The 17,984-nt window shown below is 35.9% G+C and overlaps 2 protein-coding genes across 7 annotated transcripts in view; both read left to right on the forward strand.

The window, feature by feature from the left end:
- The window catches only part of LOC139738876 (uncharacterized), a 60,866-nt gene that overhangs the window by 7,668 nt on the left and 35,214 nt on the right, over window positions 1–17,984 (forward strand). The gene's annotated exons all lie outside the window — the stretch shown is intronic.
- Window positions 1,581–15,115, forward strand: LOC139739380 (uncharacterized). The gene is made up of 13 exons (XM_071650003.1): window positions 1,581–1,639; window positions 2,647–2,700; window positions 3,147–3,242; window positions 4,280–4,396; window positions 5,501–5,789; window positions 6,297–6,573; window positions 8,686–8,922; window positions 9,435–9,511; window positions 11,127–11,234; window positions 12,126–12,340; window positions 12,942–13,010; window positions 13,770–13,865; window positions 14,857–15,115. Exons 1-13 carry the CDS (start codon window positions 1,581–1,583, stop codon window positions 15,113–15,115), a joined length of 1,953 nt encoding a protein of 650 aa, XP_071506104.1.

Consider the following 17,984-nt stretch of genomic DNA (forward strand, 5'->3'; position numbering starts at 1 on the left):
CAACAAAAAAAAAGTCAGACTATTGATAATTGGGTCAATCCACGTCAAATCATCCAATTTTCAGAAAAGTTGTCACCCGACCCCCTCCGATTTTCTTTAAAATCACACCAAATGTTTCCCAAAGTGTCTGACGGAAAATCCCAAAATATTTTGCTCCAGGGTCAATTGGTTGCTAAGATACAGCCTCACATAGCAACCAATGCGCATTCCAAAATATTAGCTAAAAGAAAATTAGGCATTTTTGATTGAATGTTTTAGCGTGGATATTTATGCAAAAGTGTTCATTATCTGGAAATTGAGAGAACTTTATAGTCTTTGCAAGAAAATCTGACTGTGACGCGAAATTGACTTTTCGTTAACGTGCACGAGGTCACCGAATATGGTGTCAAATGTTAATTTTGAAAATTTTAATGCATATTTAGAAGCTAATATCTTCCACATTTCTTCACCTTAGGTTCTAAAATATTATGCTGTTGAAGGCTTTGACTTGCTCAGTAATTTTGAAAAAAAATCGGTGCATTCATGCCCACCGTTTTTACGGAGAGCGCCCTCAAAGTTGACAAAAATGAAAAATGTGCCAAATTCAAGGTCACGGATCACAATTCGTCCCACTTAGGAATAGCATCAATTTTTGTATATTGATAGACATTTACCTACATGTATATTATCTTGGGTTACCAAAGAAATTTTGCTCCCGAAATATTCAATGGCAAATTCACCCCACCGAAAATGGTCGTAAACGGCCAAATTCCCATGTAATATCACATATTGGGTTTAGAGGACATTTCAAATGTCCACGCTTTCAAGACGAAAAGAACTAGTCCTGTGATATTTGTAGTAGGGATAGTCTGTTATACATATTTTAGTAATATAATATTTAATCTTATGTTGCTACTTGTAACCTCTCACTATTTTTTTTTTCTTTTTGATACATAATTGATTCATTTCAAATTAGTAACTTTGCCCATGATATGAAAATATATCTATGATACCATAACCAAAAAGCATGAGTTATACAAGCAGCTTCTGGCTATGTTTTCTAAATAATTCCCTCTCCACTCTTTTTTCTTTTTCTCACTTTCCCGTTACAAACAGCTATGAAGAAGCAACTACAAGCAGGAGAACCGAGACGTCAAGTACAAGTAGCCAAAGCAGGTACACATTTAGCAATAAGTGGATATATTTTATGCCCTTGTACTAAGTGGAGAATGTGAGAGTACCCGTTATATGAAATGAATTGGTATGGGTCAATTGTAAAAATCATTATTGACATTACTTTCACTAAAGATATAATATTAAAAACAGAATCACTTTATTTCATTTTATTTATGTTTTACAACAATGATGATGATAATATTACTTTTTTGACTAACTAGTAACTGAAATATTAATAGTTCCAATTTTCATGTTAACATTTTTACATTTCGAATAATTTGAATTGAGTATACGTAGAACAAGATCCTCTGTGACTTCTGCCAACTTCAATGTATACAAGTATCTTATGTTTGATATTTCTAATCTGCAGTAATGCCCATGTAGGTCCTGTCTCTGGCATTCAAAGCTCTACTCCAGCTTCAAAGATGCGATCGGCTGCAGATGCTCCCTCTTCATCAAAGGGTCGACTTTTCCACATTCACAGGTATTCACCAAGTCAAAAGAATGTGTTATGTCTGGTTAACATATTGGTAAAAAAAAACAACAATGGTACCCACACTGTTCATACAACTTGCTGCCAATATTCTACATTTGTGAATATCATGAAAAGAGTGCACTCCCTTTAGTTCATGTCCAGTCATGTAAAATTTTACCACACTATTCATTTATATACAGTGTAGCTCACACATTTTGCTGTTCCGCGATTGAAAAAAAAAAGTTACTGCTTCATTGACTCTTCCAGTAGATGTTGCCTGGAGTGCCTAATTCTGATTGTAACGTTGCTGGCCTCTGTCTCTGTCATAAACTTGAAATGTAACGTTTCTGTTTCGTCCCCTCACTGATGAAGTTGCAACAGGGAAATGTGGCAATGCTACAGTCCACCAACCTATTCATAATGAATCTTGCACAGCTGTAGACTCTGTAGTAATTATAAGTCATCAAATACTACAGAGATTCCAATCCCAAGCACCTTCTGATCTGGAGATTCTCCCGCCCGAAACCCCTAGCAAACGGGAGACTCGCAAGCTGATGTGCATGAAGCGCTAAGTTCCTAGGGTTCTAGATGTTCTCTGGTGCTGTATAAGGCTTATTTTTTCAAGGTACGATAGCAATAAGTAAGAAATCCTTTCCACCGGGAGACACAGAGCCAGGGCGGGAGAAATCAAATCTCCAGCGGGAGAACGAGAGATTTTGCAAAAATGGGTTTTTGGCGGGAGAGTTGGAGTCTCTGATACCATCTTGAACTTCAACCATTTCGATGTCAAGGTTTGTTGATTTATAAAATCTAGTAGACATTCTATGCTCTGTCATTTTGAAGATCAGAGTGAAAATTATAATGGGCCATCTTTCTGAGGTCACCCATCCTCTTTATTGGCTTCTGTAATGTACTCGGCCAGCAGATGACCCTCTTTGCATTCCCATGTTTTTATCTATTTCGTTATATATCTTTTGCAACAGATATATGATTTTTCTTTCTCTCTCTGTGACCAGTGATTCGGATGCTCCATCATTGCCGTCATCTATTTCTTCAATACGAAGTGCAAGGTAAGTTGCATGACAAAAATATATCTAGACTTCCAAGCCCGATTCATCTGTGCAAACGTACAATCGTATGTCACAAAAATCTGTTCAAAAAGTTTCAGATTTCATATTTCATTTCATTGTTTCAACCCTTATGAAGTCAGGCTATTTAGTTATATGTGACAAATGAATCAAACTTTATGCTTTGTTGTGCTAATTTGCATGATGTTTGCACGTAATCAGATTTTGTGATTTTGCGATAGCAACACATTTCGCCTAATGGTTGGGGATGGGGGAGTGGACTCGACTCCCCTCCCCAGCCTAGTTAGGGTTAGATTGTTCTTTCACAATTGAAATTCCCTTGATGAACTTTTTTATTTGGAGCTAGATTTCTGTGATCATTGTTATGTCCATTGTGCATGAGCCCTTTAAATTTTGTGCTTATTTTCTGGTACACTGTACATTGACAGCTCTGTGCATCCCCCAGAGCAAGGAAGTGGAGGGAACTTGGGCCATACATCAACAGCAACTGAAGCAGCCTCAGGAAGAGATTTGCAAGAATTGGAGTAAGTACATGTAATTTTATTGTTTGGCATAATATTTGACAGTAAGTTCAAATGGATCACATTCTTTCTTTTGAACTTGACCATTTGGAAAATGTGCAGTTGAATGGTATTATCTGAAGAGGGATGCCCTCTCTGTATACAATAGGGGTATTACCTTTATTACCTTACATGCACTGTATGGCATACAGGTACAGCAATGTTTTACTTGGGTCAGTCAAAATAGTATTGTTGTTAGTATTCCTTTTCCTCCATATCTTGGGAATGGCTCAAAGTACTGTGTCTTTATAGAATGTAGTACAATTTGTCATTGCCTGAAGTTATACCTTGCAATGATTTTCTTAAAAAAAAAAAAAAAAAAAAAAAAAAATTGAATAAATAAAACATGGGTCATGAAGTCAAAATTGAAGGGTCAAACTTCACTGGTATTACTATTTTTCTCCATAACTTGAATATTATCGTATGCATGATGTAAACAGGTGTACACGTACGTGCATAACTTTGTGATGATTATATAGGGAAAATGTGTGTTCTTTGGTGAAAGATTTATGTGAAATGTAGACATACAATACATTGTATCGCATTTTTTACCATATATGTATGTACATGTATTAAAAGATGCTAAAAGTACTGTCATGAAGTTGTAGTTACCAGTTGGTGACTATTTGGAGAATTATGGGCCATGGAGGCCTTAAGAGCAAGGGTGAAAGGACTAGTTCAAACACTCATATTCTTGTATTTGTCTTATATTTTTTAGCCATTCTTTCAAATTCAGCCTTGTTCAAGGAAAGTAGTCACCCAGCACACTGCTACAAATACGCCATTTATATTTTTTTTCTACATTTTTTTTTTGTTGCTAATTATATGAAAGTATCATCTCACACTGTTAAACACAACTGCGGCCCTAATGGGACAACCATGCAGTTTGTCAGAGGCATATTAGTCAACATAGGAACGTATCAATATTTCTTGCTCTAGTTTCATTACCATTGAGACTATTCAGTCCATATTTTAATGATTTCTCTCACTTTTTGTTGCAGTATCAGCGTGAGCTTTATTGAGAAAGGGGATTTCATCTTTCCAAAGGAGCCTGAAGAGCCTGCAGATGACAGTGAGGAAGAGTATGTGCCAGATGCCAAGGCATTTCTTCAGCTAGGGTAAGCTTATGCTAATGATTATGAATAACATAGTGAATTCCCATTATAACAATACTGTTTTAAGGAAATTCTGGTTACACCAGCATAAAATAGCAGGTCCAAAAATCTATTCTATGTCACTTTGTACACTTATATTTCCTGTTTGATGATATAGAATTTCATTATCATGTAAGGAAATCGGCGGTCCCCAGAACTTTGTTATAACAGCAGTCGCCTATGAGGGTGAAAAGAGCCGGAATGATAATGAACTGTGTGCTTTTAACAACATATGCTTTCGCAAATTATTCACTTTATGTAATCATGTGTACTCTTGTTGTGATTATTTTTCACTCTGATCCCTGATGGAATACAATTCAGCTCACAAATTGCTCCTTTTATTTGTAGTTCACATACAAAACTGATGAGAAATGTCATTTTACAAAACCTAAGCCTGTTGGTTATATTCATGGCCTTGAGTTATTCAGTTCATATGAAATTTAACAATATAACAGTGATTACAAAAAAAAAAGAAGAAGTCATGTTGCAAACCATACTTGCTATTATTGAGATTGTACAGAAAGGAAACTTGCTTTTTAAAATGCTTTCATACTTACCAATCTTTGAAGCATATTTTACGTTTATGATTTTTTTTCAAATTGTGATGGACAGTGGTTAAAAAGTTATGACTAATTACTCAGTCATAATAAGAATATACATGTTCCTAAAGTTCACAAAATGAATGACCTATCTAGCCCTGTTGTGTCTGGTAGAATTCTTTCAGATTATTACCAAGCAAAAGGGGAATACAGTGTATAAGCATGAGCATAAGAGCATGGTGTATATTGATGTTTTTGTTGCCATGGTTATTGAAGAATAATGATGATAAAAAAATACTTCTGGATCTTTTTTGGGACATTTCACTCAAACAGATGCTAGCACACACAAAATTAAAAGAAATGTGAGTATTTCTTCTCGCCATGTGTTCCTGTGGTTGATGTCTTGATCAAAAATCATGTAAAGTTTTCTTATGCGGCTTAGCATGAGAAATCAGTCCTTGGAAAATGTTCACTTGTACAGTGCATTATAAACATTCACTAACCAACAAATTTATGGGTTGTTTCTTAGACCATCTTGCGCCAATATGGAGAAATATGGGGAGGAGGAAGAAGTTATGGGAGACAACGAAGCAGAGAAGCCGGAGGAAGAGGACGAAGAAGCTGTGGTGGAGACAACCAGATCAGGTATGCATGTCAAGCTCCGTGCAGAGGAAGCCAAGGATGCAGAGCTCTTTGTCATAACTAAGAGCCGTCTACAAGATCTGGTCCAGAAAGCCAAATCTACATGCCACAGCTGTGGCAGCAGAGTGCATGCCAACATCAAGTCTACAAGAGGTTCCGCTGCACATGTAACATGGGTATGTGTTGTCTTATTGTCCATACTGTTTGTGTTTGCCTCACCAAGTTGTTTTTAGATTTAGCATTAGAAAAACTGTTGGAATGGAGCACAGAGGTTGGCTCTTTTTTTACAAGATAAAGGTTAAGAAGGATTGGCGAAGAGTGGAATCTAACTTGCAGTTAACATCATGTTTAACATAATTCATTTAATAGACATAAACAAGCATATTTCATGTGCCCCTGGTGAAATGTCTCTGTTTGTGGGGAAAAAAAAAAATGAAACGTGTCTATCAGATTGATACAAGTGTATGTGTGATGCATGTTTGATACATGCATACTTTAAATGTAGCTTATATTTTTCAGATCATATTATCCCTCTGCAGAAAAAGTGATGATGATCGTATTTAAGCATACTACTTGTTTCTAATGAGGTTATTTCCTTCATGTAAGTATGTAAGTGACATTGATAATTTCTCAATATCAAATGCATTTGTTGTCAATAATTGTCAATTCAATTTTCACTGCAGGAATGTCCACTCGGCCATGAGACAAAGTGGTGCTCCCAAGAGGTTATAAATGGGAGTCACGTTGGTGATATGAAGCTGGCATCTGCAGTTGTGCTATCAGGCAATAACATCACAAAGGTTTGCCTGATGGCACAATTTGCAGATCTCAGTTTCATCTCACCATCTACTTTCTTTGCCTTGCAAAGAAAATATATTGCACCGGCCATCGAAAACAAGTGGGAGGACATTCAGCGTGAGACAGTGGAGAAGCACAAAGGCTCTGGATTGGTGCTGTGTGGTAAGTCAAGAAACAAAAAGCTCATAAGATTCAAATGCTTGGAAGAGCTATTGCAGTTGCTTCTGTTTGGTGTCTGCCATCTTTTGTGTAATCCCTCTATACCTCATCTTCTTCTACAAAATTGATAGTATGATTTTAACCGATGTTCTAATGATGAAAAGGGGGGGGGGGGTTATTACCCACACCCTGAAGCAGTTTTGTCAAGATGTGTTGTAGGTGAAGATTATAAGGTGATCATGGCAGTGGGTAGAATGCATGTAGCTTCCTTTGGCCCATACAGAGGGTGCAAGTTTGGAGAGGAGCAAGAATTCTTTGTGACCACAAATTCACCTTTATTGATGGAAAATACAGAATGTAGATTTGGGTACGTTGTATAATCTGTCCATTCGACCATCAAATGACTGAGGATGGTAAACCCAAAAGTTGTTACTTTTTTAATCCAAAAAAGGTTTCTATGTGTATCTATTTTTCAGGGGGGGGGGGGGGGAGGTTATCCCTGGTATTTAACTGTCTCAATTGAGATCTGACTTATTTCAGATAACATTCAGAAAAGTAAGGACACACATTCATTACAAAGAAGTCTGTCATGTATGCAACAAATATTTCAAAGTTGTGTTTAATTCAAATTTCACAATGTTTTTTTTTTTTGTATGAAACACATTACATTTGCTTTGTTACACTTCATGTGAGTTCCATTGTTGTAAATGTGCTCACGTTTGGTTACCTGTGAAATCATGTATATGTATCATTACATCTGAAACCTCGCCATGCTTTATTCAATGGCTCTTTTTTTTTTTTTGTGAGGGGGGGGGGTGGTAGGGATGGGGAGGGACAAAGGATAAATGTGATCGGAGCAACAAAAGGATCTGAAAGTATGAGTGGACAATTTTCTGAAAATGATACAACATTATTTCCTCACTCTTTCCACTCTAATTCAATACAATAACACTGTATCTCTTGAAAGTACTCGGTTGCAGAGATATCAGTGATTTTGTTAGCGCATGTCAAGTGTTTTAGGAAAACATCATTTCGAGAAAACTGCTCTGACGCTATCACGATCAGGGGGAGGCAACATAGATTTCACCTCTTGACAGTAGATGGTCAGATCATAGCAACTTCCATGATGTTCATTCAAGCTTGGCGCCAGCGGTTGATGCATGATCAATCAGTAACCGGGATTCGATATACTACCGACTGACCAATACGGTCACTTCTGCATTGCTAGGGGAGGAGTCTGGCTTTTGCTAAATCCAAATCCTCAAACACCTTTTTGTTCCATTGAAAGTTTGAAAATCATTCTAAAAAGAAATATTCATTTATTTTCTTTCTTTTCTTCATGTAATTTCTAAATTTTAGCAGATGAAAAGCGACTACAGATTATCCCGAAAACAGAATTCTAATCGTTTTGACCTGTTTTGATGATCCAACTCCAAACTTGATTTTATTGGTTCAGCTGTCAGCAAATGTAGTTCCTTTTGTTATGGTGGTTCACAAATTTTGCTAGTGTGCATTGTGGAGATAAATGAGTCAAACTGTATACTTGAATATAAGTCATAATTGCATGATTGTGCTTTGAATTACACACAGTCTGACATTTCCTATCCAGCCTCCCTTTATCTGGATCTTTCTATGTGGATGCAATCTCGTGATTTTTTAATTCTTTTTTTTTAACTTTACAATTATGTGGGATAGTTTATTGGGAATTTCTACACAAACTCATAAATTGCATATTATTCCAATAATAATCAAGATACATTCACATCTAAACTTCATCTACATAATATGCATGTACAAATTCCTCCATATTACCGCAAGAACACGGACAAAAAACTTTTTCAATTACAAATGTAAATCAAGGTGAGGTATACACGTAGGTGATCCCTCATTGAGACCAGCTGAGGGGGACGTGGCATGTACATGTTAAATACATGTCATGTAGCTACCATTTGGGGAGAGAGCTTTGTGACATTGAGTCTTCCATATTTTGCCAAATCTGTTATGCAAATGGCACCGGTCACGTCATTATCCGGATAGGAGAGGTCAGACTGCAGTCACATCACTCTCTTTGGACACTGTGAAGTGTGTGTAACAGCTTACTTTCTCTTTTAACAGGTGATGGGAGGAACGACAGCCCTGGGCACAGCGCCCAATATCTGACATATACTTTTATGGACCACCAGACCCTGGACGTAATCCACATCGAGTTCATGGACAAGCGAGAGGTGTCCATGAAAAGTCCAGTAATGGAAGCGAAGGCTTTCGTCCAGGGTCTGGTGGCCATTCGCCAAAAGGGGCTGGAGGTGGCGGAAGTTATCACAGATGCCCACTCGTCAATTGCGAAGCACATGAGTAAGTTTACAATGACTATAAATTCTCTAATTACCTGTGCCACGGAAGTATGGTGAAGTTTTCGTCAGCAAAATGTTTTTTCTTTGTTTGTCTTTATGCAGAATAGCTATGAAATTATTGAACAGATGTAAATGAAACTTGTAGGAAAGTTGATAATGACACAAATGAGAAAATGAAATCTTGGTAGTGATCCACAAATTTTTATTGGTATTTGAAAGATTAAAAAAAAAATCTTTTGGTAGATAGGATAAAGTTAGATATGCGCATATTTGAGGCAAGGCCCAGTGTAGCTGAAAGCAAATGATGTAAACAAATAGCTTCCACAGTGGAATATCAGCATGCATTTATGGATGGAAATGAACTCCTAGATAGCGTTTTGTGCCCTCACAGTACTTTTCTAGTTTTCAGATTGATTCCTTATTCCTTGTCCCTATTTTTCTGGCTCTGATTTTTGTACATGATACCGACAATTTATGACTCTTCTTTGCCATTTTGTGTTTGTATCTTTTCAGGAGTGAATGAGCCAGACGTCAAACACTCTTGGGATGTATGGCATGGGGCCAAGAATCTAGGAAAAAAGCTGACAAAGGTAATGCAACTGGTTTATAATTCTATAAATGTAGCCATCTGTCATGCACTGCAAAAGTGGAAATTTTCGCAGTGTTTACATTTTTTTGCGCGTTTCGTGTAAATAGAAATTAGTGACAAAATAAAAGGAGGCAAATATATATAGTTGCCATATATTCCAGTATTTGATGTTTTTATTCCGCATAATTAAAAACCTTGAAACTCTTCTTACAAGGCCGAGCATGAAAAATTATTTGCATGAAAATATGCGCATTTACAATACTAGACAATGCTACATACATCAATTGATTAATCAATATATCAATATATTGTAATTTCTTATCTTCCCAATACTTTTTTGGGTCTCTCTGTGGGTCAAATCAGTGTATGTTTTTTCTTTGAAAAGATTGTTCAGTTTGTATGTTGATTACATATGGCTGGAATTATATGTATATTGTAGAAGTTGAGATGCTAAAATGAATCACGAACAATGTAATGTAACTCTTTTATTGACTTTGTGTGGAGTCTCGCAACAGCATTATCATGGTGATAGTGTCAGGTGAAATGATTGCTGATTGAGCTAAATGCAATGTGGCACAGATGTTTGTTCAATCAATGATGTGTGAGACACATTTGCAATAGTTGAGGAAAGTGCACTGCCATGGAAACAAGACATCATTGCCTCCTAATTATGCAAAAGACTTTCAAGGGATTGTGTAGTTTTGGTTGAGATGAGGATTAGGCTTTTAACTTTTTGCGAGACACCAAGAAACTACCTATGAAATGATACAGGTCATACCATTCCAAGAAGATTTTAGAGTATATTAGATAAAAATCGGTGTTGGAATGGCTAAAACATCAAAAAACAGGGTCAAACAAAGTGACCCTAATTGCCCTGTTTTGGATATCTCAGCCATTTTAAAACCAATTCTCATTAAATAAGTGTTGAATCCCTCTTTTAATTACATGCTCCTTCATATTTCATAAGAGGTGTCTCATTCATCTCACCAAAGAAATTAAAACCTAAAGGCAGGTCTCAACCAAAATTGTGTGATCCCCTTACGATCTCACTCTTGCCCCAGTTTTGCAGCAATTCACAAACTTTGCACTCTTAAAAAATGGATATAGAATTGTGCAAGTCATATTTTTCATGATGAACAGAATGAATGTTTACTATGCTTATGGGGCATTCCTCGTCCCATAGAATACAACAACAAAATCATGTAAAGCTCTTGCCAATTGTCAGTTGTTGTTTTTTTGTATCAGTGTTCAAGTGTGAATTACACATGCAGCTCTAAAAAAAAAAAAAAAAAAAAAAGCTGAAAATATTGAAATGCCTCTGTTGTTTGTGTAACAGAAGAAATTTGGTGTTTATAGTTGTGTTGGTTGTGTTGCAATTATTCATTTATTCATTCATTTTGAAAAAAAAAAATACTTATAGGGATATTTTCTGGTTGATACGTCTTTGTCAAATAATGCTGGCGACTTTTTGCCTGTATCGCTTGGAATAAGTAATTACTTCCTAGTTTATTAGTTTCATTTCCATGTTAAATCAATAAATGTTTACTCATGATATTTTCCTAGCTTGTTCAATACCAGCAACTTTACATTTTTTAATGTCAAATTCTTCCCGACAGGTTTCTGCCAGAGCTGCCACTCGAGGCCTTGTCTTCTGGATCAGGCATGTGCTCCTACATTTCTGGTTTTGTGCCAGAACATGTGCTGGAAATGTCAACATGCTTAAGGTAAATTGATACCTTTTGTGTATGAAATAGTTTGCTGGGATGGACGCTTGAAATAAGCAAAGATAATCTGGATGGAAAAGTCTTGAAGTTCATTTTTGTGGCAGGGATGATGAATTATCATCAATGTTGATTTGAACTTTTAACAAGACATAATCAACCTTTTTTTGGCTATGAGTTGGCTAGAAAAATAGATGAATAAATAAAAAATCTGCAAAATTATTAACACATGCACAAACAATCTCAGAGAATTGAAAATCCACATATGCAGTAATTCATGTGGGTCTGTTGGAACATGGACCTACTACACATATGGACATGGAGGTCTTACTTTGATCCCATCGTCACCACCGCCACCTGATTATGTGCACTTTAATGAAGACATCCAGATGCTTGGACAATGACGATTATGTAATTGTGTATCACCACTGACAAAACATTTGTTTCCTCTCATTTCGGTCCTATTTGGCTGAGATGCCTTTTCAGACTCGACTGCCTTTGAATGAACATCAATGGTGGGGGGTAGCAAGCCTGAAACTAGGACAAATTTTGTGTCACAAGAATGGTAATTACTGAAGTTGACAGTACATGTTTACATCTCTGAATGGTGAGACAAGCATGCCGTCTACTGATACTGTCCATGTTTACTCTAAAACAATATGCGACAAATGGGGAAAAATAGATTACAAAGCACAGTCAACCTGCCAGAACTGACAGCCTAACAGAAACGGGTGCAGAATTAATTAATGAGCAATGTATGTTCATGTGTGTGGTACATGTAGGTCTATGGTTGAAATAATTTACACCCAGAGTCATCAGCGCTCCACGTTTTTATTTTGAAACTGGTTAAAAACCCAAATGTCTGTGTTTTTCTTCAAATATGTTATATTCTAGGCAAAGTGGCATGGTCTCACCCATCATGTGACCAACAAACACTCTTGGGTGTCGGGCATGTATGGCCCAGCTGAGTGTGAGCATGCACCTCTTGACCCTGAGAAGGAGCAGCGGGAGGAGTGGCTCCAGCCAGGCAGTGACTCCCACAGGGCCCTCGTTGAAGTCGCCTATGACAGCAAGTTCATTGAGAAGTTGTCGTACTACTCAAACTTCAGGTAAAGACTGTGTGACTAATCATCTTTCAGAAAAAAATAGAAAATAAAATGAATAATCCTTAAATGGGCTAAAAGAATGATGGCACAAGTTAATAGTGTCGATAGATAATTATATATAACATATAAAATATTGATTTATAGGAAAAATGTATATATATGTGTGTGTGTGTGTGTGTGTGTGTTTGTGTTGCTCATTAATTTATAGAGAGGAATAATACTGCAGTAGACTATACCTCATATTTGAAATTGCTAATGCTATATGTAAAATATCTCCACATTTAATTTAAATTGAAGGTTATCTGTAAATCCAAGGCTGCACACTAGCACTGGTCCGAGAGTCCCTGACCAGTAAAACGTCAGTGTTTGACTAGTAACTCTTTTCAAGAATTTACTAGCAATAAATTGAAGAAAGAAAAACAGGTAATACCTTCTGGAAAGACAGTTAGGACCAGTAGAAGTTAGTGTGCAGTCCTGGTGAATCAGACATTGTTTGAATTTTGTTTATTTGTGTGTTTTTCTAATCTTCTAAGTATTAGTATCCTTTTTCTAAATATTTTCAATTGTGTTTTGTATTAATTGTTCCCATTTTCTAATTATATAGGCACACAAGCACATTGGAGTCTTTTCACAACCATATCCTCATGTATGCATCAAAGAGGTATTCCTTTGAGTAAGTTAATATTTTTCTTTCCAAGAGTGTATTGTTGATACTGGTATCAGACAGCACTAGCTTGTACATTTGAAATGTAACACATGTAGTACTAATGAATATGAAGGTAGTATGATGCAGTGCCAGATTAAAACATGTAATATTACACATGTCGATAGTATGATCAAGCATGATGAGAGCTTCGGTGTATAATTCATCTCATACAAAATTTAGCCATTTGCAGTTTATGTGATATTGTACATTCTTGTTAGGTTGAAGTCCAGTAGCTCCTCCAGTTGAGAGCTGTGGAATTCAAAATTCAAATAAATATTTCAGTTCAATTACTATAATGCAAAATTGATTGTCATTGTTCTGTACATCCTTTTACAAAGCCGCAGTTTCTGTGATGATAGCTGAAATATGTGTATATGTCTCACATGTGGGCCCAAGTTCACAAAGGTGGTTTAGAATTTCAAACTTGTATCATGATCGCTAAAATAAGTGAAAAAAAGTAGGTTTACCCTTGGACATGCATTTTATAGTAAACATCTGTTGGCGTACGCAATCTGTCAGTCATATTTAGAGGAAAAAAACATCTATGGTGTATATTTAACCCACCTTCATTTATTTTGTGTCAGAGGCTACACACATAACTATATGTACACATAACCACATGACACACACTCACTTGTTATGATCTATTCCAAGAGTGTATGAATACTGTAACATAAGTTTATATAGTATATAGTTTTGATGCTAAGAGAATTCTTTTCTCCCCAGCTACCAGGCATACAGAGCTAGGAACTTACTTGCTGTCATCGACTATATGGCCCACAAAGACAGGCCCATGAAGACTGATGAACAAGGCAACCCAAAGTGAGTTCACCAGGTGACATTCTTGGGACAGAGAAATGTATTCATTTTTATTCGTGTTTTTTTTTTCTTTTTTTTTGTAGTGGTTAGTGATACTTTCTTAGATATATTACTGATATGATATACAAATGGTAAACTATTTCTCATTTGTGAAAAAGTATGCTAAAAAAACAATATGTGAAATTTCCTTTTACTGTCAATGGAGTGTCAAGTTTTTTGACGGAGAGGTTCCATACACATTGCTGCATTTTCTCAATGGATATTAGATTTTGGCTTACATTTTCCGTCATTTAATTGCATTTTTTTTTTTAAAGGGAAACCATTTTAGGTTGTACAGTGATAAAATTCGTCTTGTAAATTCACCTCATTATAAAAGAAAGCTCACTGTAATTATGATTCTATTATGTTCTTGTATGTAGAGCTATGTAATGTGCTTGTATTGATGCTTTCAGAGTTGAAAAAAAAGTCTGGTTTTATATGAAATACCATAAAACAATACTGCCTCTTTAAAGTACACCTTTTCATTTTTAGAATAGATTTTTTTTAAAAACTGGAAAACTGCATCATCATTTAGAAAAATGTACAATGTACTAAATTGCTGCAATACGTTCAAAACTATGAAGATGGGCCTAATTGAAATTGTGTGTAAATATATACGTATATTTTTTTTTTGGGGGGGGGGGGGAATGGTGCTTCTTTTTTTGATATTATCATTTGGAATGAGTAATTCATTATAGTGCTTCCCCATTGTAATAAAAGTGTTTGTAAAAAAAAAAAGAAATGGTTAAAATTAAGAAAGAATCCAAGCTCCAACATTATTAGCTCTGTTTTTTTTATTTAGTTAGTTTTTGATGAAATGAAAGAAATTTGCCATTCTCCAAGGATTTCAATGTAACAGTTGTTGACTGTATTTTCATGATCAAAAAGTATGTCTAGCGTAAATAGTAATTTTTTATCCTGTGCAAATATGTCTTTTATATTTTATTTGTTACAGGTATGTTGCTGTGTGGTCAAAACATGCCAACAATTATGTTGCCCGCCCTGTCAAGGCCCCTAAGACCTACCCCTACATCCAAGGACTCATTGAGACAATCTTACATCGCAGGGAAGTGGACCAAGAGCCACTATTTCAGAAGGCTGTCCTTCTGCCACAAGACCCTCGACACTTGAGGCCCCGACTGGCTCCATATTCTCCGCCTCCAGTGAAAGACATCCTTGCCAGGAGACAAGGCCGAATGAGTGAATCTCCCTGAACAAACATATCTTGTAATGATTGGAAGTGTGTCAGTAATTACAATGCCAACGGGAGAATTAAGACAGTTTTGTCTTGTTACGCAGATATGCAAGGCACAATTTTGTCAGTGGTGCTAATTGTGTTTCCTATCTTCATGCATAAGAATTGAAGATCAAACTTGCACTGTTTCTTTTTCTGACAGTTCTGAGATGTGGAATGCCATTGAAACAACATGAGTTTCAGAAATCACATCTCTGCTTCCTTTCAGAATAAGCTCTAATGGAATATGAAGAAAGTTGTGAGCATATTATTTGTAGATTGATTATCTCAGGATTTCTTTGTGCAGACAGTGCGCTTTATGACAATTTTTGTGTACATATTTGGAGCTTGAAACATGTGACATGCTATACCCATGCTGTTCAGTGGTCATACGGAAGAAGGCACATTTTGTCAATATAGTTCGTAGTCCTGTATGTAATTATGTCGGCATTACAATGCTCACTGGGAGAAATCTCATTGTGATATATTTGGTACAGTATCACACCAAGAAGATCATAGTCTGTGTAGTTGTATCAGTAAGATATACTCTGGTACAGAAATCAGTGAAAATATGACACTAAAGCTTTAGAGGTCCATGCAGACAAAGCTTGGTACAGTCGTACTTCAATTTAGGACTCCGAAAAGCTTGGTTGGCTATTCCAAGGGAAATTTTGAGGATCTACATTTCTTTCCAAATCTTCAAGCAAATCCGAAACATTTGTATGCAGTTTTGTATGAGATTCAGAAGTGCGAGGCATCATTTCGTCAGTGGTCCCAGGTTTGTTGTCATCTAAATGTCTAAGAGTTGAATATCAAACTTGTAATACACTTTTTTGGATATCATTGACAAAGTGTGGAATTCCATGATAACATGTGCCATTTCAGAAATCACTTTATCTTTGTTTTCCTTATAGAATAAGCTCTTGTTGAATATGGAGTGAGCAGACGATTTGCATATTTTCAGGGTTTTTTTTTTTTTGTGTGTGTGTGTGTGTGTGTGTGAGTAGATGTTTATTGTTCGACACAAGAATCAACATTTTGTAATCATACAAGTACTGTTAGAGCAGTCTTTTAATTTCATGTCTGCATTGCAATGCCCATGGGATAATCCATAAGAAGTCTCCCATCAACATGTACTCTGTAACAACATCAAGAAAATCTCAGTCTGATAACTTCCACGGTAAATCTGACTCTGGTGTGGAAACTGATGAAAGTTTGACTCCATAGCTACAGAGCGTTTAAATACATAGCTTGAATGGGGTATGTAGGAATCCAGAAATTGGTCAACTAGTAGATCAGTTTGACCTAGACATGGTGGCCAGTTTACATAAGGGCTTTCTTCAAATGCAGTGAAAAGGCAAGATAGCATTTGCACACTTGTTAGGGTATTGTGCGTGAAAGCATCAAGAGTGCCACTTTTAGCACGATCAACATAACTACTGTACACTTATTAGAAATACACTGTATAGAATACTAATACAGTTGTATAGATACATAAGTAATTTGTTTTTACAGATAAATACTCTGGAAGACTAAGTTTGTATCATAATGACTGCACCTGTTAATCGCAATATGAAAGTTAGATGCCGAAAGTATATTTATATTGATATTCTTGTATAATATCTGGGTCTTCGATGTAAAATATTACCAGTGTAGACATTTTACCTACCCAGTAATATACACAAGTCTGATACCAAGTCTTTCTGACTATGGAATGCTATGTTTGTGCCATAATGATTGCACTTCATTGTGCTTGACCTATTTTATGCAGATCATGTATTACATAACATAAAATATTTTTATCTTGGCATTTTGTCCATATGCTATGAATCTAAATGTTGGTAGCATCGAACTGATTAATGTAAAGCATAACCAATGTACACAAATCATTGATATAGGTTATACTGCATAATACATGTAGTTATCTAGTACAGGTCTATTGGTACATTTGTATTAAGTCTTGATGCCCATAAATGTGCTGACAAATCACGTATGCATTGTACTTACAAGGTATAATGAAGGGAGTATATTTGAGGAGGCAATGGTGCTGTGGCAACATTTTACATCACAGCATAAAAGAAAAGGTAGGCAAAATTGAAGTATATTATTGCTTTTTTTGTTATAACTTGTCAAAACAACATATAGATTAACATAAATTCACTATCGACTTGTAGAAAAATGTTCATGCTTTGAGTAACTTACTATACTTCTGTCACCCTCTCTGCAAAGTCTTTGTGAAAGTAAGATAAAACAAGACAAAACACAATGTGGCAAGAAATGTCAGCTAAGCTTGCAAGAGTACTTACGTTAACCCAAAATGTATTTGCTGTAGCGATGAATACATGTGCATACCAGTAGTATATAAGTGAAGATGGCTTATTGGTTTCTGAATTTCTGCGTAAGTCCAGTCATAACTTTTGATAAAAATGTTTTGGAATACTTTAGATTATACTGCTGTTTCATCAGTATACATTGATAAGAAGATTTAATTTATCTTTTTCTACACAAAATGTAACAAAGCATAATCGATGTCTGTTTTATTCTCAAAAAAAAAAAAAGAAGAAGAAGAAGAATAAATCTAAATACTATTTTGACACTGTATTTCATGGTAGATAGCCTCTTTCAGTTTCTGGAGTAATGTGGTGTAATACAAATACATTGTGTGAACTAAAACACACCCAAGCTCAATATTCCTTTAACTCAGAGACAGGAGACATGTCCATTGGAGTAGTAGTTATGTATGTACATGTATACACCTTTTCAGTCTGAATTAATCATGCTAAAACAATATACTAGAATCAGGAGTCCTATATACACTGTATCAAGTAGCATGAGCTTTAAACCTTTTA

Source organism: Diadema antillarum, unplaced genomic scaffold (assembly GCF_040938485.1).
Source record: "Diadema antillarum isolate AM-2024a unplaced genomic scaffold, OU_Dant_1.0 scf00000029, whole genome shotgun sequence".
In the NCBI taxonomy this organism is placed as follows: Eukaryota; Metazoa; Echinodermata; class Echinoidea; order Diadematoida; family Diadematidae; genus Diadema; species Diadema antillarum.

Bases quoted from the DNA above. Each gene is read 5' to 3' on its own strand.
- LOC139739380 (XM_071650003.1), top strand. From the start codon at position 1,581: ATGCGATCGGCTGCAGATGCTCCCTCTTCATCAAAGGGTCGACTTTTC. The intron at 1,640-2,646 runs GTATTCACCAAG...CTCTGTGACCAG, and splicing joins CGACTTTTCCACATTCACAG to TGATTCGGATGCTCCATCAT. The intron at 5,790-6,296 runs GTATGTGTTGTC...TTTTCACTGCAG, and splicing joins CCGCTGCACATGTAACATGG to GAATGTCCACTCGGCCATGA.